At 60.5% G+C, this 27,821-nt stretch overlaps 1 protein-coding gene across 10 annotated transcripts in view; it reads left to right on the plus strand.

The window, feature by feature from the left end:
* Positions 1-27,821, plus strand: part of DLG3 (discs large MAGUK scaffold protein 3) — a 78,045-nt gene that overhangs the window by 34,118 nt on the left and 16,106 nt on the right. For 6 of the 10 annotated variants that reach the window (XM_075435289.1, XM_075435290.1, XM_075435291.1 and 3 more), the window contains 10 exons: positions 3,313-3,366; positions 11,326-11,376; positions 14,314-14,438; positions 14,933-15,102; positions 15,459-15,595; positions 15,914-16,058; positions 16,211-16,370; positions 21,268-21,424; positions 21,782-21,884; positions 27,363-27,477. In XM_075435289.1, coding sequence (XP_075291404.1) covers positions 3,313-3,366; positions 11,326-11,376; positions 14,314-14,438; positions 14,933-15,102; positions 15,459-15,595; positions 15,914-16,058; positions 16,211-16,370; positions 21,268-21,424; positions 21,782-21,884; positions 27,363-27,477 — 1,217 coding nt within the window. Of the gene's footprint in view, positions 1-3,312; positions 3,367-11,325; positions 11,377-14,046; positions 14,204-14,313; positions 14,439-14,932; positions 15,103-15,458; positions 15,596-15,913; positions 16,059-16,210; positions 16,371-21,267; positions 21,425-21,781; positions 21,885-22,031; positions 22,102-27,362; positions 27,478-27,821 lie in introns of those variants that run through there. The other 4 variants (XM_075435294.1, XM_075435297.1, XM_075435298.1 and 1 more) reach the window with 3 other exon arrangements.

Raw genomic sequence — 27,821 nt, forward strand, 5'->3', positions numbered from 1 at the left:
GTGGCTGCCACTGGGACCATTGTGGAGTGCTGGAGTGCTGGTGCCTCGACGCAGGTGAATGGGAGGTTCTGCTTCTCTCAGCCCTTGAGAGACCAGAGAGCTCTTGAATCCTGACCTTCAAACCTCATCCTGCACTGCTATTCCCTTTGACTCCTGTTGCTGCCCAGATTTTCCTAACAGCTGTCCTCTGCCTTGCTGGCTTTGCGCCTAGATCAGTCTCTCTGCATCTGTGCAGTGACCCCCCTCGCTCCCCAAGGTCCTCTTTGAGTCCCACCTTCCCTGCAGCCTCCAGCCCCTGAGCATAAGGATCCGTGCAGCCCCCTGCGCCTCTGCCTGGTGGAGGGAGTTTGGGGCACCTCCAGCTCCGCTGGGTTTTGGTGGTCCTGCTGCCATGGGGTGAGCACAGTAGGGCTTGGACCTCTGCTCTTTCCATTTGTAAACCCCCCAAGCACAAACAGGGCTTTGTAAATAATAATAATGTGATGAAGTGGTTTAGATGGGAGAGATCTGACAGCCCCTGTTGAACATGACCTGAATGCACAGCACTGTTCCCTCTTCTCCCTGCATGCAGCAACCCCCGGCTCCTTAGGGCATAAATTACTTACCATTCCCTACAGAACTGAGGGCATGGTTAATTCACCAGCACGTTCCTGCTGCCCAGCAAAAAATGATGATGTTCTCTCCTCCCCTGGCTAGCAGAGGGCTCGGTACATGTGCCTGTGTGATGGAGGGAGGCAGAGGCTTTTCATTTTCAGGCCCTTTGCTTATTTCTGAGTCTAAGGTCTCGTCTGACTCTGCAGTAGAACGGGCAAGGTGCAAATGTTGGAATATTTTCAAGTGGAGGTCAGAGCTAATGTCCGAACACCTTTCCTGTAGTAGCTGGAATAGCTGGCCACAGGAGGCAAGCGGGGATTTCCTGGTCTGAATTCCTCCTGACCATGTGTGACTTTGTTTTAAGCAGCCTCTCGCATTCGGCATCTCCTGGGTCCCATCTGGAGCCTGAGTGGGAAATTGTGCTCCTAGCAGTGTTTTGAGATGTAAAAATCACTAGTGTGGAATGGCTGCGAAGGATGCTCAGTGCACAGTGAGCAGGCTAGACAAAATATGTCCTTAGGGCTTACCACTGTGTGAGCGAGGCAATGTGATGTGTGATTTGTGGGCTATTAGTAATTCAACAAAGAGACTGCAGTGGGGCTCAGTAGAGGACTCGGGATGGACCTGCAAAAGCCTCTATAACATTATCATACAGAGCACTTCTCCCTGGGAAGGATCCAAAGCATCATCTATGGAGTTGAATTTGTGTCATAAATCATGGGGCACGTGATGGGCTACATTCACTTAGGCTGCCTCTTCTGCATCCTTCCTGGAAGCTCATCTAATATGAGCTGGCCTCTGGCACATCGAGGTTCAAACATCCATCGTTTGTTAATTGCTGGCAGTAGAAGTGCTTCTTTTTTGCCTTGAAATGTGGAATCCCTTCCTAGAATTGCACTGGGGACTAATAAAAGCCAGTGCCAGGTTTAATATATGCTATCTCACAAATTATCTGGATTAAACACAAAGACTGTGTACTGCCAGAGAGGGGATATTCCCAGTTTAACATTGCTTCTGGGCCATGGAGATCCCAAGACATTGGACCTGAAAATTGTGATTCTCTCACGTGTGTGGGAGGGGTTTGGCAGGAGTGCTTGGAAGTGGTCATATTTGCCTGAGCTAGAGAACTAATTGCCATAAAAACTATGGTTTTGTAACCAATAGTTACAGCTGCAGGAAAGATCAGAAAGCATCTGAATAAATCAAACTAACTACCTCCTGCTCCATCCATATGAGAGCAGAACCTTTCAGCGTAAGATTTAAACCACAATCTGGTTGACCCCTAACTCTCCCACCTACAAAATGAGGAGAGTGAAAAGTCTAGAAATAAGATCAGCTGCAACAGGAGACAGTGAGGGTCTGCCGTGCTGGGTTATGTGAGGAGGTTGGTCTCTGTCGGGGGTGTAGAAACCTAGAGGAGGGCAACGAGGAGGTAGCCTGCTCCTGTGAAAATGTCACGGACGCACAGAGGCCATTGGGCTGTGCAGCCCAACCACCCACGTTACTGGACAGGCAGTGGTTCCTGCTGGTTGCCACGCTAGCCCTCACCTTGACTGGCTCGTTCCTGCCCCTGCCCCTGGTATTTCTGATGCCCGAAGTCAGAGGGTTCGCCTCCCCTTGTAGCTCGTGTCCCTGAGCGTTTCCCCGCCCCGCTCCGGCTGTTGCTGTCCGCGGGGCCTCGGAGTGACGGTGTGAATCCCGGCTCACCCGTGACCTGCCAGGTGCGCACCGCCTGCTGTTGCGTGCTGGCGAGGACTGTCGGCCTTGCCATGAACCTCCGCTTGCTGACTCCCTGCCGCTCCCCCCCCGCTCCCGCTCGGAGGCGGACGCCCGCCCCAGCGCGGGGGCTGCCGGGGCCCCGCGCCGTCAGGAGCTTGCTACGCTGGACAGCTCCGGCGCGCGGGGCCCGCCGACGGGGGGCGGGGCCCTCCCCGGCCTCGCGGCCGCTCCCGGGAGGGGCCCCTGCCCTGCGGGACCTCGGCCCGGGCTGCTGCTGCCCCGCAGGGCCTCCCTCCTGTCCCGCAGGGCTCGTCCCGGCCCGCTCCGGCCCGCGTCTGCCCCTGCTGCGACCTGCAAAGAGCTAACGAGCAGCAGGCAGCCCAGAGGGAGGGGGACCCAGAGAGGGGTTTCTGGGGAGCCCCGCGAGGGAGGGGGACGGCGGGTGGTGGTGTGGGGGATGAGCCGAGGCCGCCGAGCAGAGGGTTCCCCCCGGGGGTAACGAGGCGAGGGACCAAACGCTGCCCCTCTCCCCGGGCGTGGCGGCCCCGTGCTTGGGGGGGCGGCAGCAGCTGCTGGAAGGTGCGTGAGGGTCTCAGGACTGCTCTGCTGGCAACATATCCCCCCTCAGGACTTCCCCATTCCTCCTATTTCCTAATCCCTCAGTAAGGTGCATTTCAAATACATTTTAGTGCTGGTGGGATTCTGGCCCGAGGCAGGGAGCGTTTCCAGTCTTCTCTGTCTCGTTCCCCGCAGCTGAGGCCGTGGGGTGTCCAGGACACACCAGGCCTGAGGAGGGGACCCACGCCCGGAGCCGTGCTGCGGCTCTGCTCCTGTCCCCGGGCTGTCAGGTTATGGAGAAGTGAGGAGAGCGGAGCTCATGCTGAATTGCTCTCTTCTGCCCGGCCTGGAGGGTCTGTGGTGGCAGGGGAGAGGCAGCGCACTGCGAAGGGCTGGGTTCGACGCTCAGCTCAGTGACATCCCGCTTTTGTCTCCTCACAGGCCAACCCTGCTCCCATCATCGTGAACACAGACTCGCTGGAACAAGGGCTCTCTGTAAGTCTCCTGGTTTTGTTTTGCTTCCTTTGAACAAGCGGTGTGTTTTCCCTGGGCAATGGTGCAGGAGAGGCTCCTCCAGCCCAAGGAGGCCCTGGGGAGGTGGCAGAGGAGCCTGGTACCTGCACCACCTCCCCGCAGCACATCTCACCCCCGAACCTCCCTGGGGCTGGGTGACACTGAGCAGAGCCGAGGTTAGCAGCGAGCAATGCTGGGGCCTCCAGCACAGGGAGGGTACAAGGCACTCTGAGGGGCACACTGTGGGGCAAGCAGGCATCAGAGGAGCAGGGGGAGCTGGGCTGGCTGCATTCAGGGTTAGCCACACAGCCATTTCCTCAGCCTCCCATGCGGGGTGGCTGCAAGGCTCTGCTGGGACATCCCTCACCCTCCTGCACTGCCTCAGCCCCCTCCGGCAGCCCCAGCCCCTCGGGAGGGAGGCAGGGGTCTCCAGGCGTTCGCTGGCATCGCATCCCCTGGTCCTCAGGGCAGCAGGGCCCATCAGATTCTGCTCCTCTCCCAGTGAAGCCTGCCAGCATCTGAGCAGTACTTAGCAACTGTGAGTGTTTGCAGCCACAGTGCATTTGGCACTCTTGGCGTAGTAGAAAGATAATCCTCCTCAGTTTGTTGCAGAGAGGGTTTGCACGCTGCTGCACCCCTTCCCAGAACATTTGTGAATCATTCCTGACGGGGGGATGGAGGGAGTAGGGTGGCCAGCATGGATTTCTGCAGCACTGGCTCCGTGCTCGGGGGGTGCTCCCAAGCTCAGTTGACAGCTTGCCAGGGCCGGGTGCTTTGCACCTGGTTTTCTTCTGATGCAGCAAATTTCAGCTGCCTTTCACATTAATGAAGCGACATCACTACTCAGAGCTGGCGTTAGTTTGTCTTTGGAGTCACGGTGGGGGACTGCCAGTGACTTCTGGTGATTGAACCCTCCTTGTAAAGAACTGCAGATCTCAGCCCATAGCCTGTGGTGGGGTCAGTGCACATCAGAGCTGTGCTGGGCTGGTTGGGCAGGGCTACAAAAAGGAAGAGAAGCCCAGCCGAGACCTCTGCAAACCTGGCTGTGTGGTTAAATTATGCCTTGGGCGCTGAACCGAAGCCACCTGGGAGGAAGGTGATGGTGCCTCTCTCACTATGGTAGTTCTGGGTCCAGCAGCCTTGTATGAACGTGGCACAACAGAGTTGCTGTCCCCAGAGGTTTCCTTCTCCGAACAGATGGCATGGCAGGGTGTTTGTGGGGTTGGAGGCTTCTCGCGAGCTGGGCACCCCGGCTGCGGGGCAGTTCCGTGTTGCAGTCTGCTCTCCGTGCTCACCCAGCTGGTGCATTTCTACAGGGAACTGGAAAACAGGTGATGTCTGCTGGAGGGGAAGGACACACCGCAAGGTTGTACTGGGACAAGGGAGGGGTGTGCTGTGGGCAGGGCAGGGAGGTATTTCCAGATGGAAAGTCTACTTTCACATCTGTTTTGTACCCTCCCTCCCTTGGAGGAACATTGCCTGCTCACCATTGCAGCCACCTTCACCAGGCTCCAGCCGTGCCTGTCCCTCCTCCCTGCCTGTGTGACCAAGGGCAGCGAGAGGTGAGCCCGAGGGCCAAGGACAGGCTCTGTCACCCCAGGCAGGCTCCCGAGCCCCGCAGAAGCCAGCAGCAGGGAGCCCACCCATGGGCCCAGCAGCAGCCTCCTCCCACCACAGTGCACCCCACTCTCCTGCCCTCCCAGCTGCCTCCCTTCACTCTGTCTCATTAACTCCATATCCCTCCCACCCCCTCTCTCTCCTCCTGCTTAGCTCCATATCCCTGTCTGCCCCTTCTCCCTGCTCCTTGGCTGCAGCTCCTGCTTGCTGTGCTGGATGGGAGCTCCCTTCCCGCAGCCCCCAGGGGTGGGTTTGTCCGGCTTTCTGGGGCTGCTCTGCACCCCTGGCAGGCACCAGCATCTCCCTGGGGATGGCAGTCACCTACCCCATCCATCCAACCCCAGCCGCACATGTTGCGGGGGAACTGCCCTGCGGTGGTCAAAAGGAAGGGTCAGGTTGTGGCTGTTGTCTGCTGCGCAGAGCAGGGACCACCAGCCCCCTGCCCAGGCGTGTGGTGCCTGCGGGGTGCCCAGAGGAGCCCATGCCCAGAGCAGGGGAGACTTTTTCACTTTGATTCTTCTCAACCTCCAGCCTGCAAAACCTCTTGCCCTCTACTTCATGTCATACCAGCACAGAAGTGAGCCCTGCTTCATTCTTTCCTTCTCCGGGGTACTGGGCTCCTCAGGCTCCAGGGAAAACGCTCCCCAAAACCTCCCGTTCGGCAGTTTCCCAGGCCGGCAAAGGAGCCACACCAGGGCTTGCTGCAGAAGAGCAAAAATGGCAGATCTGGAAGCACTTTTTTTTACAAACCCAAAAGCTGAAGCCTGTTGGTACAGTATGTATTTGGAAGGGTTAAAGTCACATCTTCCAGAATCTAATTACTTAACTATTCAGTGCTTTCCTTAATGATAAACAGATGGATGTAGTCTAGTTCCTTCCTGTTCTAGCTCCATTGATTTCATTGGACTAGCTGCTGGGCTGAATTTGGCCCCGGCTGTTTATCAAGAAGTCAGCTCCACATTTCAGTCTCTCTGTCCACCCACTTCCATCCCCAAGAGCATGTGGCACCAGCAGCACCGTAAGGTACGAGCTGCAGCACCAGGTCCCACTGAGCACCGGGACCAGGGCTCAGCTCTGCTGCCTGCAGCTCATGCAGAGCCCAGCACACCCAGGGTATAAAAACCCAAATAAATCCTTATAAAATTCCTGCTGTATTAAAAGCATCCCTTGAAGGGTGCCAGGGGGCATCACCCATGCCAGCTGCAGGTCTTTGCTCACAGTTTCACCCCTTGGTGTATTTTGCCCAGCAGGTCCATAGCGGGGAGACAGAGGGTGGGAAGCACCGTTCCCATGGCAGACGGGGTCTCTGTGTTTCTGAGCTGCCTCTCTGAAGCTGAAACAACGTCTTGCTGCCCTGGGTACATGGCAACTGATGCCAGGCAGTCCCAAAGTGAACAGGGGAGGTCACTCCAAAGCCCTTGAGGAGTTGACAGTTTCATAACCTGGGTCCTTGGAGCCCTCCATTAGTGCCGCACTGCCCAACAGCGAGGTGCCAGCACCTCCTCAGTCTCTGAAAGCCAGGTCTGAGGAAGCCAAGTGCGTTTGAGGCCTGATCCTGGCCAGCGAGCACCACGGGAGCCCCGGGCTCTGCCACCAGTGAGCACAGAGGCAGCCGTCTTGTGTGGCACTGACTCTGCAGCAGGATCCCCAGCTGCAGTCGCTGCAGGGAGGGGGGCAGCAGAGATAGCCGCCATGGTCCAGTGCCTTTGAGCAGAGCAAAACTTGCTCGTAAGCCTGAAAAAGCAGAAAAAAACCCCAAAATTATACTGCCGCCCTCACCTTTTGGTCCCAAGTGCTGGTGGTGGCACACCAGTTCCTGCAGACAGCGTGGCTGTGGAGCCCTTCCAGCTGCATGCTGGGGCTGTCAGCCTTCACTCCCCTTCCTTCTGCCCGAGCGCAGCAGGCTCGTCCCCACGACCCTCTGGCAAAAGGCTGACCAGAAATACAGCATTTATTTACTCTGTGTGCAAGGGCAATACACGCGAGGGGGCTGAGGACGGAGACTAGCTGGAAGTGAGTCAGTAGGTCTCGGTGCTGTGGCAAGACATGTGGAAGTGAAGGGCGGGAGCTCTTGACCTGTTTTCCCCGGGTCCCCTGCCATGTGCAGGCAGGGAGAGTTCTCCATCGCCAGCGCTGCAGGTGCCCGTGCCAGCGGGGAGGTGCCCATCGCACCGGCTGCCCCAGCACGGGGGTGCTCTCCTTTCCCCTCGCTGGGTGGGTGTGGGGCATCGCCAGGCGCCCTGCACCCCCAGGTCTGGCTTACACCACCGAGGGCTGACCCTCCAGCCTTCAGACTCTCTTCATTATGTCAGTACATGGCTGCTCCACCACCAGGTGCCGGTGCCTGTCCCCATCACATCCTACCCACAAGACAGAGGCTGGATCCTGCTCCGAAAGCGGCTGCGGGCAGCGTTATCCTTCCTGCAGGTGATTTGCTCTTGCAGCCTGGTGGGCTCTTTGGGTTGTGTTTGAGTAACCCCATCTTAGTCTTCTAAATTTGGCCTCCTTTTTTTATGGAAAAAAAAAAAGAAATAAAACCCCAAATCCTGACTCTGTAGCAAATTGCAAAGCGCACTCACTCCACGTGCGCTGGTGCAGTGTTGGCCGGCAGAGCCTGCAGACAGCTTGCAGTAGCTCTGGAAGGTGTGTGCTCTTCTGTTTATCAAATGAGTGTTAACTCTGCAGCCTTCTGTTGATGATTTAAATGTCATCATGGCTAACTATTTCCCTGCTGCTCAAAACACAAAGGGAAGCGAAGGCCAGCGAAGGGGGCCTCTTTCTGAGCCTCAGGTGCGCTTGCTGCATGGGAACGGCTTGGAAAAAAATACCCTTACTCTTTTCCATGAGAAATCAGACGGTGCTTAGGATTGGGATGCGCTGGGAACAGCTAATTATCCCCCAACAACCCCATCAGCTCTGCTGGTGTTACCTGGGGAGTCGGGAGCAGGGTGGGGTGTGCTCCTCGTGCTCGGGGGCAATGGACCCACTGAGCCCGTAGCCCTGAGACGGCCGCAAACAGGAGCTGAGGAGGAGCACAGGGCACCAGCGAAAGAGAGGGGGAACAGCCTGCGGCACAGCCAGGTCGTGGCGGCTCTGGTGGGTGCCACAGGGAGGTTTTGCCGTCAGTGAGCGACTGGTATTCAATTTTCCGATGCTGGAACGTTTGCTTTGTTGGCTCGTTCCCTTGGTTACGTGGTATATATTAAGTTCTCCATTTGGCTTCCTTATGCAATTAACTGGCATTCTGTTGCATGAATTTTGGAAACATAATCAGAGCTAAAACTTCACGGTCAGGCCTGGCTGACCCTGGCATGCCCAGCCGGAGCAGGCTGCTCCCAGCACACACCGCACGAGCACCGACACTGCTCACTTTCAGGGAGCGATGCAAAACAGCGCTCAGCATTGGCAGCCCCAAGGTTTGGGGAGTGGGGGTACCACGAACTCCCCTGCCTGGCAGCGGGGTGCCTGATGGGGTTGCGTCTCGGCACCCCGGGCACTTGTTGGCAGTGGCTGCTTGCTTGGCGGGGCTTGTGCACTGCTGGCTCTCTCCGTGGCTCACAGATTGTCAGAGTTTTCTGCACATCCCCATCCTGTAGGTATGTATGCGCTGTTCCTCTGCGGCCGTGGGTGTGCATATGGCTGGCTGTGTGGCAACTGTGTTGAATGCCAAAGCAGAGAGGACAATGTGTGTAGTAGCGAAGGGTGCCAGGATTCTGAGTTGCTGGAAAGCCGGGGAGAGGCAACGCCGCGCCCCACGCACCAGGCTACCAACTGCGGAGACGAGATGAGCCCGGAGGCTGCGGCGAGGGAGGCTGTGAGGGCGGCGCGGGCCAGCAAGCCGGCTCCACTGAGGATTAGTCAGTACAGTAGGGTGCGAGGAGGGAAGGGCAACCCATGGCAGAGGGGGAGCCTGTGGTGAGTGAAGCGATGCCACCCTGCCCATGGGAGCTCGGCCCAGGGTAGTGCTTGGCAGGAGGTGGCGCCGGCCACATGTCCCTGTCCCTCCGAGGCTTTCGAGGGTCCTGCTTGGGTTAATCAAACCACACCCGGTGCTTTTCTGCTGAAGCGTCCTGTTGAAGAGCTGTCTAAAGCCTTTCCCAATGTGCTGGGAGGATCAGAGCATCCCAATATTGGAGCATCTGGATGTCCTGACCCTGAACCGTGCCCTGAATTTTTCCCATGGCTGAGAGAGAGGCACCAGGCATGGAGCACGTCTGAGGAGGGACAACCCTCTCAGGCCACGTTCCCTGGAGCCCCCATCCCGTCTCTCAGCTCCGGATGCTCCCCAACCTCATTCTTCTTGAAGCACAGTACCCGCTGCAGGGTGTGGGGTTGCTTTGGCTTCACCAGGGCTGAACCAGGCAGGGGATGAGGGTGCATGTGTCGCAGGTGGCACGGCCCCATCCCAGATGCAGAACTGCTCTTCCACCTGGGCACCTGATTATTCCCACCTAGAAAAACTCCTGTTTCCTCTTCCTCCCTATAAATAGGGCCTTACAGCCACCTCACTGAGTTTCCTTCCATGGTGTCAGATGATGGCTTTAGCATAAGTGATGTTTGCTGTCCCCTCCATCTTACAACCCAGCACTGTGGGGTTTTGGAGGATGGCCGGACTGTGCCTACACGGGGTCGGATAGCAGGGAGCTGGGCAAGCAGGACACAACCAACGTGCTGGCATTGGATAAGGGGACCTGTGTCCAAACAAAGCCATGGCAGCTCCGATTTGGGATACAAAGCACATACAGAAAGTGGATCCATACGATCTACAAGCCATCAATTAATGATGGATGTAAAATTCACAGGAGGAGCCCTACGTGTTGTCCAGGGGCCACAGGCAGAGGCAGGGCTGCATGACGGGAGAGGCGTTTGCCTGCTGAGCCCCAGGTCCCACCACCTTGGCCGTGCCGTGCAGACCTGCCTGTGTCCCGTCCCTCATTCCCTGAGCGGAACGAGGGCAATGAGGCTGGTGAGGGGTCTAGAGAATACGTCTTATCAAGAGCAACTGAGGGAGCTGGGGCTGTTTCGTCTGGAGAAGAGGAGGCTGAGGGGGGATCTTATCGCTCTCTACAACTACCTGACAGGAGGCTGTAGTGGGGCAGGTGTTGGTCTCTTCTCCCAACTAACTAGCGATAGGACGAGAAGAAATGGTCTCAAGTTACACCAGGGGAGGTTTAGATTGGATATTAGGAAAAATTTCTTTACTGAAAGAGTGGTCAGGCATTGGAACAGGCTGCCCAGGGAGGTGGTGGAGTCACCATCCCTGGAGGTGTTTTAAAAGTGTGTAGATGTGGCACTTCGGGACATGGTTTAGTAGGCATGGTGTTGTTGGGTGGATGGTTGGACTTCATGATCTTAGAGGTCTTTTCCAACCTATGATTCTGTGAGTCACTCAGATTGTGAGGTTGGGTCCAGTCCTCTCCAAAACTGTTGCTGTTGAGTGTAACAGCTCTGGATGTTCCAATAGCCAATTGCTTTGCAAATCCTGCTAAATTTTAGACCTCAGCAGCTGTTTATGGCCTGATCCTGATGACCTGGAGTGAAACTGCCACCTTATTTTCCTGTGCATTGTTGCTTGTGGGGAAAACAGAAGTTTTTGACCTGTACATTTACCAGTTCTTATTTTACAGCCTACAGTTACATGCCTTTCATTTCAAGTCTGTGTGTTTCCCAGAGTCCTGCTTTGACGCTCTGGTTATGGCAGATTTTTAAGCAGTATGGTGTACAGCACTGAGGCAGGCCACACCATTTTTTTGATATAAGGGCATCACAATGTTTTCCACTCTTACTGTGCCCCACACTCACACCTCGTTTCCTTTGCACCCGACTTATTTGGTAGAATAAATTATTCTGAATTCCCCATTAACACAGTCATGCTACTAAAAGATTTAAAAGATATAAGCTGCTAAGGATGTTTATTATGTTATTATGTACAGACATTATTTTTTTTCCTTTAAATGGACTGACCCCCTTTCTTTCCTTCCTGCAGCAGTGAATTCCCGAGGTTAATTACATGCTGTGTAACAAAGGCGTTATTTCTTTTTGTGCCTCCGGTTGTGTTCCTTTTCATGGCTGGAGAAATGAGCTGGGAGAATAAAGGCTTTGCGCTGAAGTGCATTAAAGTCAGTGGGCTTTGGCTCATGCCCAGAAAGAAAAGCAGTGCACGGTTTAATTCCAGGGCAGGCTCGAGCGATTGCATTTAAGGTTTTTTTCAGCGATGATGGTGCAGCTTTTAGGTTGGATTCTCAATATTCAGCTATCAGAGGGGAAAAGCAAATTCCCCTGGAACCGGCACAGAGCCGTAACGCGCTGTCTGCCTCTCCCCAGGTGAATGGCAGCGATGGGATGTTCAAATACGAGGAGATCGTCTTGGAAAGGGTAAGTGCCCTTTACTCACCCACCGGCAGCCTTTGCAGCCTCTTCCCACTCGCCCGCCCACCAGCGCAGCCGGCACCCCCGCATCCCCGCACCAGCTGATGGGGAGAGCTCGGTCTCTGCTCCCCGCTCTCTCAGGAGGCTTTTGGGGGTGTCACGCTTGCCTTACGCACATGGCCCTGCAGCATGGGGAGAGGTGGGCTTGCCGCTGCCCCCGCTGCCGCAGACCCCTCCAGAAGGGAGGGAGGAGGGCTTCTCCCTCGCCTCCCTCGCTCACACCCTTGCCCCCACAAACCCACCAGCACAGAGCCGGGACGGGGGGTGGGCGGGGGGGAGGCTCTTGGTCACCCCCTCTGCCAGAAAATAGAGGTGCCGGGAGCTCTGCACGGACGGGCACACCCCACAACCGGGCATGGTGGGCCGATGCCTCCCCGCCACCAGACTCCCCATCACTCCCGGGTACACGGCCCGGCGATTACAAGCGGCAAGGACAGCTTTCCTAGTAAACCGTTCTGCAGCTGGGAGTTTCTACCCGAGTCTTTTCTTGTCTGTTGGCAACGCAGACCTGACAGTGTGCACCACACCGGCCGTGGCTAAAATTAAGCTCCCCCCATGGATGGGGTTTATCCAGAGGCAAGCTGGCACCGTGCAGGGCAGGGGTGGCTTTCCCCTGGCACCCAGGGAGTGGCAAGGGTGGAGGGATGGAGAAGAAGCAGGAAAAGCTGACCCCATGTTTGCTCGGAGAGGTGTGCACAGCCCTGCCGAGTGAGGATGGCCGGGGTGGGGGGCTGCTCCATGGCACACCTTGCCTCCAGCTGGCTGCCGCGCCGCGTGGCTTGGCCCTGCCACGTGGCCAGCGTCACAGGGGAAGACGCATCGCTCGTTATTCTGTTCCTCTCTGCCTTTAGTCATCTCCCTCCTCCCCTTGGCTCTGCATCACGGAGGTGGGTGGACAGAAGGTTATCTGGGGCTGCCGCCTCACCCACCGCTTCCCCGGCGTGCCTGACGAAACCAGCCCAGGGGATGCTTCCTTTTTGGGCTGAGCGCTTCTCACTCCAGGCCCAATTTAGAGGCAAACCCCTTGTTTTCAGGGATTCTTTAGAGCATCCTCTGTCCTCAGTCCACAGTAGGAGCAGGGGTGAGAGCTGGCAGGGTTGCACAGAGAGGCAGCACTCGTTGCTGCACCCATTTCAAAGCCCCAGGCAGCAATTTCCTCTCCGGCAGCGAAAAACCATGAGGAAATCTCAGTGCTTAGCAGCCAGGGCCAGCATGGACCATACCCCGGTCCTTCCCCTTCCCCTGTCCCCCAGTGGGATCCAACAGCCCTGTCTTACTGCACAAAAAGCACCTGCAGAGGGATGTGGCTTTGGGTTTATCCACCATTTATGTGTCCGCAGCAGGAGCTGCCCCTGCGTCTGCATCAACCCTGATGCCAGCTACGAAATCCCTTGAACTCCATTTCAATTTTTAACAAAATAAAAATAATCACCTCCTGGATCATTGCAAGGTTTTTTTAGCTAGCGTCAGAGCATACACTTCCATAGAAAGGCACAACGAATGGCTGGAGACCATTTTGCACAGTCTCACCTGCCTTGCTGGGGCCAGGCTGGGTCTCTGGTGACAGTAAGCAGCCTTTCTGATCTGGACACGGAGCAACCAGAATCCAGCTTAGGGGAAGGAGAGCGGCTTCAGACCTTTCACCGTCGAGTGCCTCCTCATCATGTGCCAGCCAAATTCCATCTGGCAGGAGAGCATCCAGGAGTGTTGCGTAGTGAAAGGCATGGGTGGCTCCCAGAGATGCCACGTGCTGTGTCATGAGTGGCATAAAGTCAGAGCCAGGACCTCTGCATTGCCACAAGAGCTGATGCTGAGCCAAAATTGCTGGGGAGCAGCACAAGCCCCAGCTGGCTGCTGGTGCTAGATGATCCTGGGGAGCCTGAGCTCTGGTGTGGCCCTCCTGGCCACAGGTCCCCCAGAAGGGCAGCCCTCCCCATCACCTAGAACTGAGCACTGGGGCCGTGGGCAGGCAGCAGAGTGCTTGGCCCGAGCCCATTTGTGTACGAGAGAGGCGGGCACGATAGGATGTGACTAAGTGTCAGCTCTTCCGCATGAGAAAACAAGGCGAGGAGCCATCTGATTTTCAAGGCAGAGCAAAAAAAGCAGGAATTGTCCGCTTGCATCAGGCACGGAGCTGGAAGCAGCGCCTGTGAGTGTGTCACTAATGGGGATATTGTGAGCAGGAGAGGTGTTGCAGGGCCACGGCCGCTCATCCTGGGATGCTGCCGGGATGGGGCTGGAGAGTTGGCATGGCACCTGTGTTCCCCCCTGGGCAGACTTCAGCAGGACGAAGCTCAAGTGATGCTCCAAACATGTCCAGGAGGAAGAGGAGGCAGAAGTGGAGACCCCAGTCCATCCTGATAGCCCCCTTCACCCAATCCTACAAATTTTGGCGTCAGCACTGCTGGTCACTGGGTTGGCTTCGTGCGGGGGCTGCATCAGGGGGGCAGGGGTGGGATGCTGGTGACTGGCACAAGCCCCGCTGCTCCGTGCGGGCTGCAGCATCGGTGTCTCCTCCTGGGGAGCAGCCAGCAAGGGGAGGTTTTCTCCGCCAAGGACCACCCCCTCTTCCCCCAGCTCACAGACTGCCTCAGAGTCTCTTGGTGGAGACGCGGCAGTGAGGGAGGTCCTCGGCGGCTCCCACTCTCCTGCTCCATCTGTTCGCTGCTCCGTGCTGCTGTACCAAGCCCCTCGGCTGATGAGCACCGGCCTCCCCTCCGGCCGTGCATCCCTCTGCCCCCTGAGCCGGGCACCCTGGGGCGCAACAGATGCTGTAAGGGCTCCCGTACCTTGGGCAGCCACGGCTCAGGGAGAGCTGCTTTGGGAGGGCCAGCAGCAAGCAGTGGCCTGCGGGGAAAAGACGCGGTGTTTGATTTCCCACAGGGTAACTCCGGCCTCGGCTTCAGCATAGCGGGAGGAATCGACAACCCCCACATTCCAGATGATCCAGGTATCTTCATCACCAAAATCATCCCCGGGGGAGCGGCAGCCATGGACGGCCGTCTGGGGTGAGTGTACAGGGCTGGGGGAGCAGCCCCATCACGGTGTCACCTGGCATCTCCCCAGGGACCCTCTAGGCAGCTCCTGCCCCTGTCCCCTGCCAAGGTCCCCAGCCCGCCCCAACCCTTCCCCACAGCCAGGTCCCCTCAGTGCAGGGATGGCCGCAGTGCCTTGCCACCAGCCTCCCATCTGCAGCTACCCCTCCTCCCCTCCCTGCACCAGGCTCCGGCTCCCATTCTTCCTCCTGCAGCCCAGGGTAGGATCCAGCCTTTCCCCTTCATCTCCCATCTCCATCTGGGTCGCACCGTGGGGACCAGACCCGCTGCCTCCCACTTTGGGGGGGACCCCACTCTCACCCTGGCAGGGCAGGATCTGGCCAGCTTGAGCAGCTTTCCTTCACACAAGGGTCTGCACGGCCAGCGGAGTGTGGCAGAGGTGTCCAAGGAGGGTGGCATGGGCTGGTGGTTCCCCAGGGGAGCTCAGGACCACCCTGTGCCCGCAGGGTGAACGACTGTGTGCTGCGGGTGAATGACGTGGACGTCTCCGAGGTGGTGCACAGCAAAGCCGTGGAGGCCCTGAAGGAAGCGGGCCCCGTGGTGCGGCTCGTGGTGCGCCGCCGACAGCCCCCGCCAGAGACCATCATGGAGGTCAACCTGATGAAGGGCCCCAAAGGTGAACCCCTCGCTCTGCTCACAGGACCGGGGTTTCCTGCTGCCCCACGGGACAGTGTGGGGTGACCCCTCGGTGTGGGATGTCACGGGGTGCAAGGCAGCATCATGGGGGATGTGAGGTGCAAGGTGGCACCACCACAGTGCAGGATGCCGCACAGTGCTGTGGGGCACAGGGTGTGGGACAGCCCCACAGCACAGTGGCTGGGCTGTCCCCACACAGCAGCGGGGTGGCCCATTGCCTGCCAGGTTTGGGGCAGGGTGGGAAGCCCAGTGAGGCAGAGGGGCCGTGGTGCCAGCCCGCACCTCCGTCCATCTGTCTGTCCCTCAGCCCTCACCTGCCCTCTCGCTCCCCCTCAGGCCTGGGGTTCAGCATCGCTGGGGGCATCGGGAACCAGCACATCCCCGGGGACAACAGCATCTACATCACCAAGATCATCGAGGGAGGCGCTGCCCAGAAGGACGGGCGTCTGCAGATCGGCGACCGGCTGCTCGCGGTAAGCCCCATGCCCGGCAGCGGCGTCGCAGGGCGAAGCCGGGCAGTCTCTGCCATGCCACGGTGCCAACCCCGAACCCCAGCACCCCTCCCGCCGGCAGCCCCATGCCCCTTCCCTGGGGTCCCCGCTGGGACAGTGCTGTGGGAGGGGCAGGCACAGCACCGGCTGCGGGTGGAAGGACTAAACCCACGGAGATGGGACCCTGTCTCTGGAGCTACTGCGGCACCTACCCTGCGGGAAACTGCTCCACTCCCGCGGGGCTGCATCGGCCCCTGCCCTCCTGCCTGTGGCCATCACCCAGCCCCTTCCCTCCGGCAGGTGAATAACACGAACCTGCAGGACGTGCGGCACGAGGAGGCAGTGGCTGCCCTGAAGAACACCTCCGACATGGTGTACCTGAAAGTGGCCAAGCCAGGCAACATCCACCTCAACGACATGTACGCGCCCCCCGACTACGCCAGCAGTACGTACGCCGCCGGGCGCTGGCGTGGCAGCCCGAGCACCGCAGGGCTTGTGGGGACGGAGCGTGCTGGGGCGGCGGGCGATGCTGGGCTGGTCTCCACATCTGCTTTGTGGATGGATTTCTGCTCCTGATGCCCTTCTCCTCCCCTGCAGCCTTCTCAGCCTTGGCTGACAACCACATAAGCCATAACTCCAGTCTGGGCTACCTGGGCAGTGTTGAGAACAAGCCTGCCTACCCCGTCCCTCCCCAGGTGACCCCCTCCCGGTACTCGCCCATCCCTCGGCACATGATCGGGGAGGAGGACTTCACCAGGTGAGTGCCGGGCATGAGCATCCCTAATCCCTGCTCCTCCTTCCCTCTCTTTCCCTCCCTGGCTGCTTGACCTCGTCCCTGCTGCTGGTGCAGAGCCTCGGCCGAAAGCCCATTTGTGGCTGCGTGGTGCAAAGCCTGGGGCCTCCGCAGTGAGCTCCGCGCTCACCCTGCTGAGACCAGCCCTGCTGTGTCGCTCCCTCGCTCACTGCATCCCCCCCTTCACTGTTCCCCCTCCTCCTCCTCGAGGCTTACGTGTCTGCATTTCGGCTTCATTCTCTTACTTGGTTTACAATACTGGAAACACGAGGTGTTCCGTGCCATCCGGTGCTGGCAGCGCTGCAGGCTCCCAGGCTGCCAGCCGGCTGTCCCTGAGCGGAGCTGTGCTGGCAGTGAGGGGCCGGGGCACAGCTCTGGGTACAAGTAGGGGTCCTCCTCCCACACTCCTCGAGCCCAGCATCCCAAACCACCTGCACCCGGGTGCCGTTTCACCCGCTGCCAGCCCCGGGCTCGACAGCCTCTGGCACAGCTCTGGCACGGCCCCCTTTTCCCCGCTTGCATTATTTACGCTGCACAAGCAGGTTTGTTTCCTGAACCCAGGAAATAAAGAGGAACACAAAGTAGATGTTGCTCTGAGCTTAAACATGGTGTAAAACTTCTCCAAAGCCTCATGCTGAGGATGGGAGAGTGAGACCTGGCTGGTCCTGCTCTGCTTGCCCGGGCTCATAGCTTTCCCTCTGCTTGCAGCAGCCTTGGGGCCAGTGCTGAGCCTGCTCTGGATTTTGGTATCCCCAGGGCTGTAGGGCTGAGGCTGTATTCTCAGGGCTGACACTCGGGTTAGGCTTAGGGCTGGCTCTGCGGTTAGGAGCAAGGTTGCAGGCTGGTTTCGGTGTTGCGTTTGCAGTGGAAGATGCCGTAGCCTCTGCTGGGATTGTCCCATTCTGCAGGGCGCTGGCAGATGCTGGAGCGGGAGACCCTGACTTGCCGTCTGGCATCAGGTCTGCTGTCCTCCTGGAGAGTGGCTGCACTCACCTTTGTCATGGGGATTTCTCACTTCTTGGTGCTCAGCCACAGCCGGGTGCCTCTGCCCCATCTCTCCTGCCTGGTCTTGGCACCAGTGATGCTGTTTCTACAGCCCGTTCCCGGCGCTGCGTCCTCACCAGGTATAGCAACTCCTGTGCTGCTGGGGCACCGGGGAATGGTGCCACACTCAGGAGCAGTGCTTTCTGCCATTGCATTGCACTGCCGAAGCGACTGAGTCCCAGTGCTCGGAAAACGCACCATCTGTCTCTCACCAGGGACCCCGGTCCCACCAGGGTGTCCCTTCCTCCACATGTCCTTATTTGTGGGCCAGAGAGTGGAGAGAGCAGCCCAGCCTGGGCTGGACACAGCCCAGTGGCAACGGCTCGGTGTGGCTCAGCAGTGGCTCAGCGATGGCTCGGCGATGGCTCGGCATGGCTCGGCGATGGCTCGGCATGGCTTGGCAGTGGCTCGGCAGTGGCTCGGCGATGGCTCGGCGATGGCTCAGCGATGGCTCAGCGATGGCTCGGCATGGCTCGGCGATAGCTCGGCATGGCTTGGCAGTGGCTCGGCAGTGGCTCAGCGATGGCTCAGCGATGGCTCGGCGATGGGTCGGTGATGGCTCAGCGATGGCTCGGCATGGCTCGGCGATGGCTCGGCATGGCTTGGCAGTGGCTCGGCAGTGGCTCGGCGATGGCTCGGCGATGGCTCAGCGATGGCTCGGCATGGCTTGGCAGTGGCTCAGCAGTGGCTCGGCGATGGCTTGGCAGTGGTCCTGGTGCAGCACGTGCCGGTGGCCACTAGAGGATGGTGCTGCCTTGCAGAGGCCCCGCTTCAGACAGGCTGGCACCGCTCGGCCACTGTCCCCAGCCTCCGCTCCCAGCCAGACTGGCAGCCTTCGTGGGCTCACCAGCTCCCTCATCCACGCCAGGGCAGCGCTGATAACCTCATGTGCATCACTGACCTCCCCCAGGACAGCTTCGTTGCTGCGGGTCTGTCAGCTCATGCGTCACCCAGATTGTGCACTGGGACCAGCAGGGTCCAAATGTGTCTTACTGGTGTGGGGAGAGGCAGCGACTCCCCTGAAAAAGCAGCTGTCTCCCAGGAGGCTCCTGCCAGCCATTCCCCAGGAGAGCAGTCCTGGCCTGGCTCCAGTATCAAGCCTCTTCCCCTCCCGTGGGCACAAGTGCTGCTGCAGGCATGGACGTGGCTCCAGTGACCCTGGAGTCCTGCAGCACCCAGGGCCAGGGACCAGAGCGTTTTCCAGTGAGCTCCACCACTGCAACCCAGACCCAGCACAGCCCCACAGGATCCCCACCGTCGCTCTGTGCCGAGGTCCCAGTGTTGACGCTGCAACGTCCAGCGTGGGATCTGCCTGCAGGATCCATGTCCTGCCTTCTGGGGCGAGGATGGAAGCAGAGAATGCCTGTCGTGACTGAGACCTGAGGCGTACCTGTCTGGGGCTTCGTTTCCTCTCCTTGGTTCCTGTAGTGTCTCTCTGCCTTCCGCCAAACCATCTGGTCCTCATGGGCACTAGGGATGCCTTCCACCGGGCCAAGTTGTGGTGGTGGTTCCTGCAGTCTGCTTGGGCAGCAGCAGAATCCAAGGGGCAGAGCATGTTCATCAGCTGCTTGGAGGCAGGGTTTGTAGACCCAGAAGTCTGACCTACTTCTTCCCCTGGGAGAGCTCTAGCCCCAGGCACAGCTTTGCTGCAGAGGGACTGATGGCTGCAGCCCTCCCTGCCACCTCACAACCACCCTTGAGCCAAGCACTGGTGGCATCCTGAGGACTTGGGGTTGAGCCTCTTTTGACCCCAATGGCATTTCCCTGGTCTTTCCCTGGTCTCCTCCTGGTCCCAGTGCATCCCAGCCCCGCGCTACGGCCCAGCCGAGTCCTGAGCCCCGCTTAGCTTGGAGCTCAAAACACATCCAAAGGCCATAAGGATAAAGCAAGTATTTTCTGGAGATCACAAGGTAGATTCAACCTCTGCCCCATCAGAAATGCATAGCGGGAGTTACGCCTCTGCCACACCTCTGCTTTCGAAGGCGAGGGGCTGCGGCGATGCATGGGGTGTGCGGAGCTGCAGGCGTGGGGAGCCAGGCTGCAAATTTGCGCTCGCATGGGTGCTCCCATCAGGGCCGTGCTGTCCGTGCCTACAGGGGCAAGAAGGAGTTAAGTCTGTAGGGTCTAGCAGAGTGAAGGCTTCGTCCTTTCAGCACTTCCATAAAAAACCCTGCCTGTGGATTGGGGAAGCCACCGGCCCCACAGCCAGCAAGAGGCAGACAGGCAGCGTGGGGCGGCCGTGGCGCGGAGCATTCAGAACATTCCTGTCCCTCGTGCCTCTCAGCCGGCGGTGCCAGCAGAGCCTGCCACGCCGCAATGTTCACCGTCAATGTCTCGTCGTCCATGTCCTACAGGGGACAGCCATCTCTGTCCTCTCCCAGGCAGCAGGGAGGCCACAGGAGCAATTGTGACCAGAGGTAGGGGACCGGGATGCTGCTGTGCCTGGTGGGAGGCGCGGGGACGGGGAGAGGAGCGGCTGGGAGAGCTGGGAGGGTTGGGCTGTGCTGAGCCTGGGGTCTGGGCAGGGCAGGAGCCCACCAAGACCTTGCAAGGTGTCCTGTGCTTCTGCCTGTCCATCTTCTGCTCCTATTGCTCCTTACAAGGTGGTTGCCTGGAGCTAAGTGACATTCAGCCCATCGGGGCTTCCCCAAGGGGAAGGATGGTGGGAGACTTTTCCTAGGGTGCTGGCACATGTCCCTGGAGGTAAATGCTGCCTCCTGCACCTGTGAAAGCACCAAAACCTTCCCCCATTTGCCCAGGTGACAGCAGTGATGCTCCAGCCTGGTTCAGGGGGCTGAAAAAGATGTTTTCTTACAAGAGTGGCTTGGGATCATGCTGCCAGGATGCAGGGCTTGGTATTGCCTACATAGCCAAACTTTATTCCCCTGGGTCCCCCGCTGCTCATGCTTCCTGAGCCCTGCTCCTTCCCCAGCTGTCGCTCAGCCGGCCCCCCTGGTGTCCCACGGTCCCCTTAGCACAAGTCTGCTGGCATTTTAGGATCCGGTGCCATGCCTGGCGCTCCAGCATCTCTCCTACCACACCCCAGAGATCTCCCTCTGCTGCCTGGCAGGCACGGGGTTGATCAGGGTGCCGAGCTCAGTGGCAGGTCCTCGGTCCCTGCGGGACTCACCGGAGCGCCCAGGATCCAGCTGGTCGCCGCAGCGGATGCGCTGATGGTCTCCAGTGTCCTGTTGGCTGACAGTCACTGCCAGCCTGTGCTAACGGTCTGGCGTCATTTATTCCTTCTTATTTTAATCCAGCCCTTGAGCTGGGAGCTGCCATTGTTCCCAGCAGACTTGGGTTTTTTTCCCAGACAAAAAGTTTGCGATGCCAGGCAGTCTGTTCTGCCTTTGCCTGCCTATTGTTTGAGCTGTGAAAGGATTAAGTCATCATCGAAAAATTTAGGACTTGTGTTGAGCCGCGCAGGGCCTGCGCTGTGGGGGTGTGCAGGGCTGCAGGCACGCTTGCCGTGCTGCACCGGTGCGGAGGGGCTTGATCCCTCTGTCCCGGCACGGCAACGCTGTCCTCGATGCCCAGGCTCGCGGCACCCGGTGTCACCTCGCAGTCCGATGTTTCTGCATGTGATTTCATGGCAGACGCTCTGTGTCCGTCCGTGCTCTGTCTTGTGTCGCTCGTGCAACTGCCCGCACCTCTCCCGGTTTACCAGCCTCCTCGGTGCCGCAGCTGCCATGCCAGGTCACGCTCAGGGGGACTGCAGCCCCGCCAGCGTGCCGGGAAGCCCAGGCACAGCCGACCCTGTCCCCAGCTTCGCTGCTCCTCACCCTAATGTCACCCTGTCCCGTGTCTGTCCTTCCAGGGAGCCCCGGAAAATCATCCTGCACAAAGGCTCCACCGGCCTGGGCTTCAACATCGTCGGCGGGGAAGATGGCGAGGGGATCTTTGTGTCCTTCATCCTGGCCGGAGGCCCTGCCGACCTCAGCGGGGAGCTGCGGAGGGGAGACCGCATCCTCTCGGTGAGTGGGCGGGGGCCCGCTGCCCCTCCACGGGCTCCCGCCACCCCGGGTGGGTGCTCGCAGGCCGCCTGTTCCCGGCCACCAGGGAGGCGGTTCGGCAGGGCCCACCCGCGCCTAGAACGGGAGCAGCAGCCTGCCCGGGGCCTGTCCTGCGGTGCGGCCGGGAGCGGGTACCGGGGCTGCCGGTACTAGAGGTGCCGGTCCTGGGGGCACAGGGACTCGGTGGCGACGCACTGCGAGCGTGGGCACCACGGGTCCCGGTGCAGCGGCGGCGGTGCCGAGGGCCGGGGCCGGGGCGGACGCGGTCGGTGCGAGTCCCGGTCGGTCCGGCCCAGCGGAGCCGCTCTGTCCCGGCAGGTGAACGGCGTCAACCTCCGCAACGCCACCCACGAGCAGGCGGCGGCGGCGCTGAAGCGGGCGGGCCAGACGGTGACCATCGTCGCGCAGTACCGGCCCGAAGGTACCGGCACCGGGCACCGGGGGCGGGGCGCTGCATGCAGATGAGCGGGCGCGGCGGCGGCTGGCGCGCGGATCGGGAGGCCGGCGCCGATTGGTCGGCGCGGCGGGGGGGGGCGGGGCGGCGGCGTCCCGCCGGCGGTGCCTGCGCGGCTTTGTGTGCGGGCCGGGCGGCTGCGGGGCTGCTGCCGGGGGGCCCTGCCGACCCCGCCGGCTTGCAGGTGAGCGGGGCTCTGCCGGCCGCCGCTCCGGGCCTGGCCGGCGGGGCCGCGCCGGGAGGGGACTCGTCTGCGCTAGGGGGGGAGGGGGGAGGGGGTCGCCCGTTCGCCGGAGGGCGTCGCCGCGAGGCCCCGCTTCGTAGGGTCCTGTGGGCCTCGCCGGGGGGGCCCGGGACCGAGGGGCTGCTCCGGCGGGGTCACGGGGGGCGGCTCCCTTCCCCCCGCAGCGCGGTGGGCTCCGGGGGCCTCTGCGGCCACCGGGCCGGCGGGGCTGGAACCGGGGCCTCGTCACCGGGTGGGGGCTCGTCCCCGGCTCCGAGCATCCCGCCCGCCGCTCCGCCCCGCCGGCTGCCTTTCGCTAGCGCGGGCCTTCCCTCCCCTCGGCGAAGGTGCCGGGGGCCGGTGGTCCCGCCTGGGGTGGGAGGGCCGTGCGTGGGGCACTGCCTGCCCGCACCCTCGCCGGGCTGGCAGGGCTGAGGGCTGGCAGAGCCGGCGCTGGGGGGGACGTCCCGCCGGGACGGAGCGGGTGGGGGCCGGGGGCCGCTGCCGTGCCCTGAGCGGCACCGTGCCGGGATGCCGCAGCTCCCGTCCCCTGGTGAAGGTGACTCTCGTGGGCCCCGCTGGTTGCCCCCCAGCACCCCCTGTCCTCTCCGTCGAGGCCAGCGTGCCGCCCCTCGCCTGGTGCCTCCTCGGTGCCCTGCGGGTCCCTGTCCCCGACGGTCCTCCCACCCGTGGCAGAGGCCACTGGGACGGGGAGCTGTCAGTGCTGCTCAGGGGCGTGCTGTGGGCGTGGGGTTTGTTTGTTTTGGCTTTTTTTTTTTTTCTTTTCTTTCTTTCTTTATTTCCAGGAAGCGCTTAATGTTCTTGTATTTCTGGCTCCCTTTGCCCCTTGAAATCTGGCAAAGACGCCAGTGAAGAGTGGTTCCTAAATGTCAAACAGGACAGAATGTTTTGAAACCCCTTTAGACCAAGGCTGAAATGTCAGTGCTTTGCAGCTGGTGGCTTTCCGCCTCTGCAGTGGCTCCCAGCGCGTGCTGGCAGCAGCACCTGGGCTGGGCTGGGCTGTCCCGGGAAGCGGTGCTGCTGCTGCGAAGCGCAGGCTGTTGTACCTTGGGAGCTGACCTCAGCGCTCCGGAGGCTGGAAGGCCTGGGAGCCAAGGAGCGAGGTCTCCCTGGCCTGTGCCCCAGGTGTGGCTGAGGCTGGGTCCCCTCGAGGGCATGTGTGCTCCCAAATGTTTGCCTCTTCTGTGTGCATCATGGCCGTGGGAAGAGCGGGAGAGCTGGATCGTAGGATGCCCAAAGGAGGAGACGCTGGTGGAAAGGGGCTTAGAGAAGTTCCTCCCCACTAGCAAAGGCGGACGATGGTACCTGCCTGTCATACGTAGGGCTTGCCCGTGGGGTGCTGGGTGCATGCACGCGTGCTCTACGTGTGACCTTGCTGGGGCTCCAAGGGAGCAGAGAGGCTGCTTGCGCAGGTCTCATGGGACGAGGTGCCCTTCTTGTGGGGTCCTGCCAGGCGCTGGGGGTGGGAAGAGGCAAAGACAAAACTGGGGAAGGATAGGAGCAGGAGCTGACATCCTGCCTTTCTTCTGAGCACCTGAGCCTGACGTCGAGGAGGAGGCGGCGGCTGCTCCCTGTGATGGTGCCGCTGAGCTGTTTGTGAGGTCTCTCCGCTTTGAGCACTTCTCCCCCTGACCTTTGCCTGCTGTTATCTCCAGCACTTGAGTTTGGCAATTGCTCCTCCTCACACCCCATGTAACAAAGCCTTGATATTCCTCACCTGAGAATATAAAAATGCGCATGACCGCATTTCTCTGAGCTGGCCGCTCAAAGGGAAGTGCCAGGGCCACGTGATGACTTCTTTTAAAAGCCTGCAAGCTTTCCCCATAGCCATGCTCCCCTCCGCTCACCTGGGCCTGCAGCACGTGTGCCCTGTGCGGGGAGGTGTCAGTACTTTAACCCCACAGCTGGAAGGTGCGTGGGGTCAGGGCAGTAAAGTGCTGGGCTGGAGGGGAAGGATGGAGCTGGAGGTGGGTTTTGCAGGTCGCTGGGCTGGAGCCTGTGGCCAAATATGCCTTGGTTCTGCTGATGATCCGGCGGAGCCAGTCTGGCCCCAGGCGGTGGGTTTGCGTGTTGGAGAGAGCAGGGCACGTGCACGAGGCTTGGAGCTTGCTTGGCAGCTCCCCTCTACCAGCACCTTCTCCTCTGGCGCTGTCTCCCGGTGCCCAGAAGTCGACAGCGGGCCTGCCGTCTTGTCAGCTCCGCTGGGTGTATTTGCAGCTGCACCGCACCAGTGTGTGCCGGTGCTGTGGACCCTCGGTGCTGGCATGCGATCCCTGCCTGACCTTAATGGCCTGTGACCTGTGCGCGCTCGGGCGTGCAGGGCCGTGTCCTTCTCCCGGTGGCGAGCTCACCCTGCGGAGCAGGATCGGGCCCCACTCCAGGGGCACCCGCGCCCTGGGAAGGGAGGAGCAGCGGGAGGGTGGAGCGGTGTTTTTAGCGAGTTGCTGAGTGGGAACAGCAAACGTCCTGCCCCTCGTGGCACTTGCGGCAAGAGGCGCAGGGTCACCTGTTGCATATTTTTCAGTTTTGATAAGTGTGTCCTGAACGTATCCGGCACCTGGGTCCCATGGGAATGTCGGGGAGGTGGGGAGTGGCCGTGGCTCACCTCCCTGCTGTGGGCAAGCTTTCTGGGTGAGTTTCAGCTGCGCGGGAGATCTCCTTCCAGGATGCGGAGGCAAAATGTCTGTGAGCCAGGGAGCAAAGGCAGGAGCGGTGCTTGCTGGGGGCTATTTGCCAGTAGTTGTCTAGGAGGCTGCTCCAGTGCGCAGACAAGGGGGGGGCTGGTGGCAGTGAGAGCATCCCGTGCCTACTCCTGGGGTAACCTTGCCTCCCTTGTGCTGGGAGGGAGGTGGCAGGCTGGCTTTTGGTGCTGGCTGCTCCTCTGCCCTGTACCCTCCGGCAGCTGGAGTGAGCATGGGTCAGTGGCTCCTTGGGAGATCCTTCCGAGGACGGGACTGCACTTGCTTTCGGGGGTATAAAGCCAGAGCGGCGCCTGTGTCCTTCTTCAGTTTGCTGCGTCTAGCCTGGCTTGTGCTGCTTGTCATGCTGGTGGGCTTTTCTCAGCCCCTGCGAGCAGTGTGGCCGCTCCAGCAAAACTTGGAAAGTCCCTTTGCATGGGTGCCTCGTCTGAGGCGGGGGCGTTTGAGAGCTCTGCCCTTGGGTTGCATGCAGGGGACACGGTTGCTGGTAGGGTGGTGGCACCCAAAGGTTGCCCTCCCAACATCCCCACCCTGATGCCAGTGGTGGTTAAACCTGCTTTTGCCCTTCGCTGCCTGCCCGATCCCGAGCGGTGTGTCCTCCACGCCGGGCTTCTCGTGGAGTAGGGTGTTGCGGGAGTGATATGGGCCCGTGTGGCAGGGAGCAGTGGTCCTCTCAGTGCAGGGTGTGCAGAGGATCTGTGCCCCCAGTGGGGTTTGGGGTGATTTGGCTGGGGACGGGGGTTGTAGCACCCAGCTCAGCAGCTTTCTGGGGGAAATAGCTCTTCTGCCCCAAAGAGCGTTTACGGAGCAGCTGTACCTGCTTCTGACGCTGGGACGTAAGAGCTCATGGGCATCCTGGAGCAGCACGAGCTGTGCCGCAGATGCTGTGGTCCGCTCCAGTGTGGGAGGAGAGGTGCGGAGCGGAAGGAAGCTTACCTCCCTCTGCACGGAGCTCCATGGAACTCTGGTGCAGGTCGGCAAGCGCGAAAGAGCTGCTTTGGTGTCAGATTTCAGTTTTCTTATAAAATAAGACTTTCCCACTCCTGGCTGCTGCTGCATTTCCCTCTGCTCGCGGGAAGGTGGGGGGGGTGTTGGGTGCCGCTCGGCATGGGGCAGCCGGGGTCGGTGGGGGTCTGGTGACCTCCGCGTTAAGTGGCTGACCCTGCCCAGCGTGTGACACCTCTTGATGTCCCATGGCAGGGGAGGGGGCTCCATGTGGAGCTTCTGTGTGCCGCTTGGCGGGTTTTGTGTGTATCACCTTTTTTTCAGTCTTTAAGTAAAAAACCATCTTTGGCAGCTGGATGTGGGAGGGGGATGCCCAGGCGTGTGGCTGGAGAGCCGGGAAATGCCGAGCTACAGCTGCATAACCCCAGCCCTGCGTGCGTCCGCACCGAGAGTCGCCTCTCCCCCCGAATGGGGCAGCCCGCAGCGCGTTTCTTAGCCATGTGTTGTTCCCGCTGCCCCTGTACGACGCAGCTCTGAGGGCCAGGCGCAGCCGGCACGATCCCCTGCACTGCTGGGCTCTGCTCTGCAGCGAGTGCCTGCCTCCGCTGCTGAGCTGCTGTGCTCTGGTTCACAAAAAAATCCCAACCCAAACCACGTGCAGTCTGCTGGGTTGTGGAGAAGGCTTTCTAGGCAAGTCTACCAGCAGAGATGAGACTGGTTCCCTCTCGCTGGGACGCAGGGATGTAGCTGTGGGGTGTGCTCAGAGGACAAAATCAAGGGTTCCAGGTGAGAACTGCTGGGGTGGGCTGTTGTGGTGCTGGCAGCTTGCCATGGTGCCGCAGTTGCTTGCCGCCTGGCAAACCTTCCCTGGTCGGCCCTGAGTAAGCAGGGCCGGTGCCTCCACCCTCTGCTTGCCGGCCCGACCTTTACCCCCGGCTGAAGGTCGGGCTGGCGCGGTGGCAGGTGCTGGCGCGGTGGCCGGTGCCGTCCGGCTGCCCGGCAGGGAGGTAGCAGCAGCTTCTGGAGGGTCCCCCGCTCCTCCTGTGGGTCTCTGCTGCCAGGACGTAGGAGCGAGAGGTGAATTCCTCCTCCCCGCTCCCCTTCCGTGGGCGGGGGCCGTGCTTCGCCTTCCCTTTCCCCAGGCCTGCTGGGGAGTGGAGGGTGGGGACCTGCACTCGCGCCTTGCTGCGCTGGCCAGGGTGCGGTGGTCTCCTGGAGGGGTCTCTTTCTCTGCGCTGCAGGTCAGCGGCTTGCTGAGCCCTGCCCGGCCGGTCCCTTGCTGAGCTGCAGCGTGGTAGCAGTGGAGGTCTCGGCAGCCCTTGCCCAAGCTGCCGGTGTGGGGATTTGGGGTGGGCTTGGGAGCAGCTGGTGCCCTGCCTGCTCCAGATGCCCTGCTTGGACTGCCACAGGGTGCTGCAGCCTCTTTGGCTTCACCCTCCCTCGTGTGCAGGGATGGACGGGCTCACGGGCAAGATGCCCCACGGACAGGCCTCTCCCAGCCAGTTGCGCCCTGCCCGGGGCAGCCCCTGCCTGCACTGACCACCTCTCTCCCTGCAGAGTACAGCCGCTTCGAGTCAAAGATCCATGACCTGAGAGAGCAGATGATGAACAGCAGCATGAGCTCCGGCTCTGGCTCGCTCCGGACAAGCGAGAAGAGATCTCTCTATGTCCGGTAAGGCTGAGACCCCCTGCCTGCCCCCTTGCTCCGGGAGCCGCAGGCAGGTGGGGTGGGTGTATCCCCACAGTATGGGATGCGGGGTGTTTGGGAGGCCAGGGAAGCGAGCGTGACATCCCGAAGCACAGGGGGTGCAGCAGGGAGAGCGGTAATTTCACACGGGTTCACCAGGGCTGGGTGTTCTGCACGCGGGTGCATGTGAGGGCTGCTCTGCTGTGGAAAGCGCTGATGTCTCCATAGAGCCCTGGGCAGGTGCTGGTCAGGCCGACCCACTGGGGACCACTGGGAAGTGGGGAAATGCCGGGCATTCAGCGCCGCTTCTGCCCCGGGCAGCTCAGGGG

This window comes from Opisthocomus hoazin, chromosome 14 (genome assembly GCF_030867145.1).
Source record: "Opisthocomus hoazin isolate bOpiHoa1 chromosome 14, bOpiHoa1.hap1, whole genome shotgun sequence".
Taxonomy (NCBI): Eukaryota; Metazoa; Chordata; class Aves; order Opisthocomiformes; family Opisthocomidae; genus Opisthocomus; species Opisthocomus hoazin.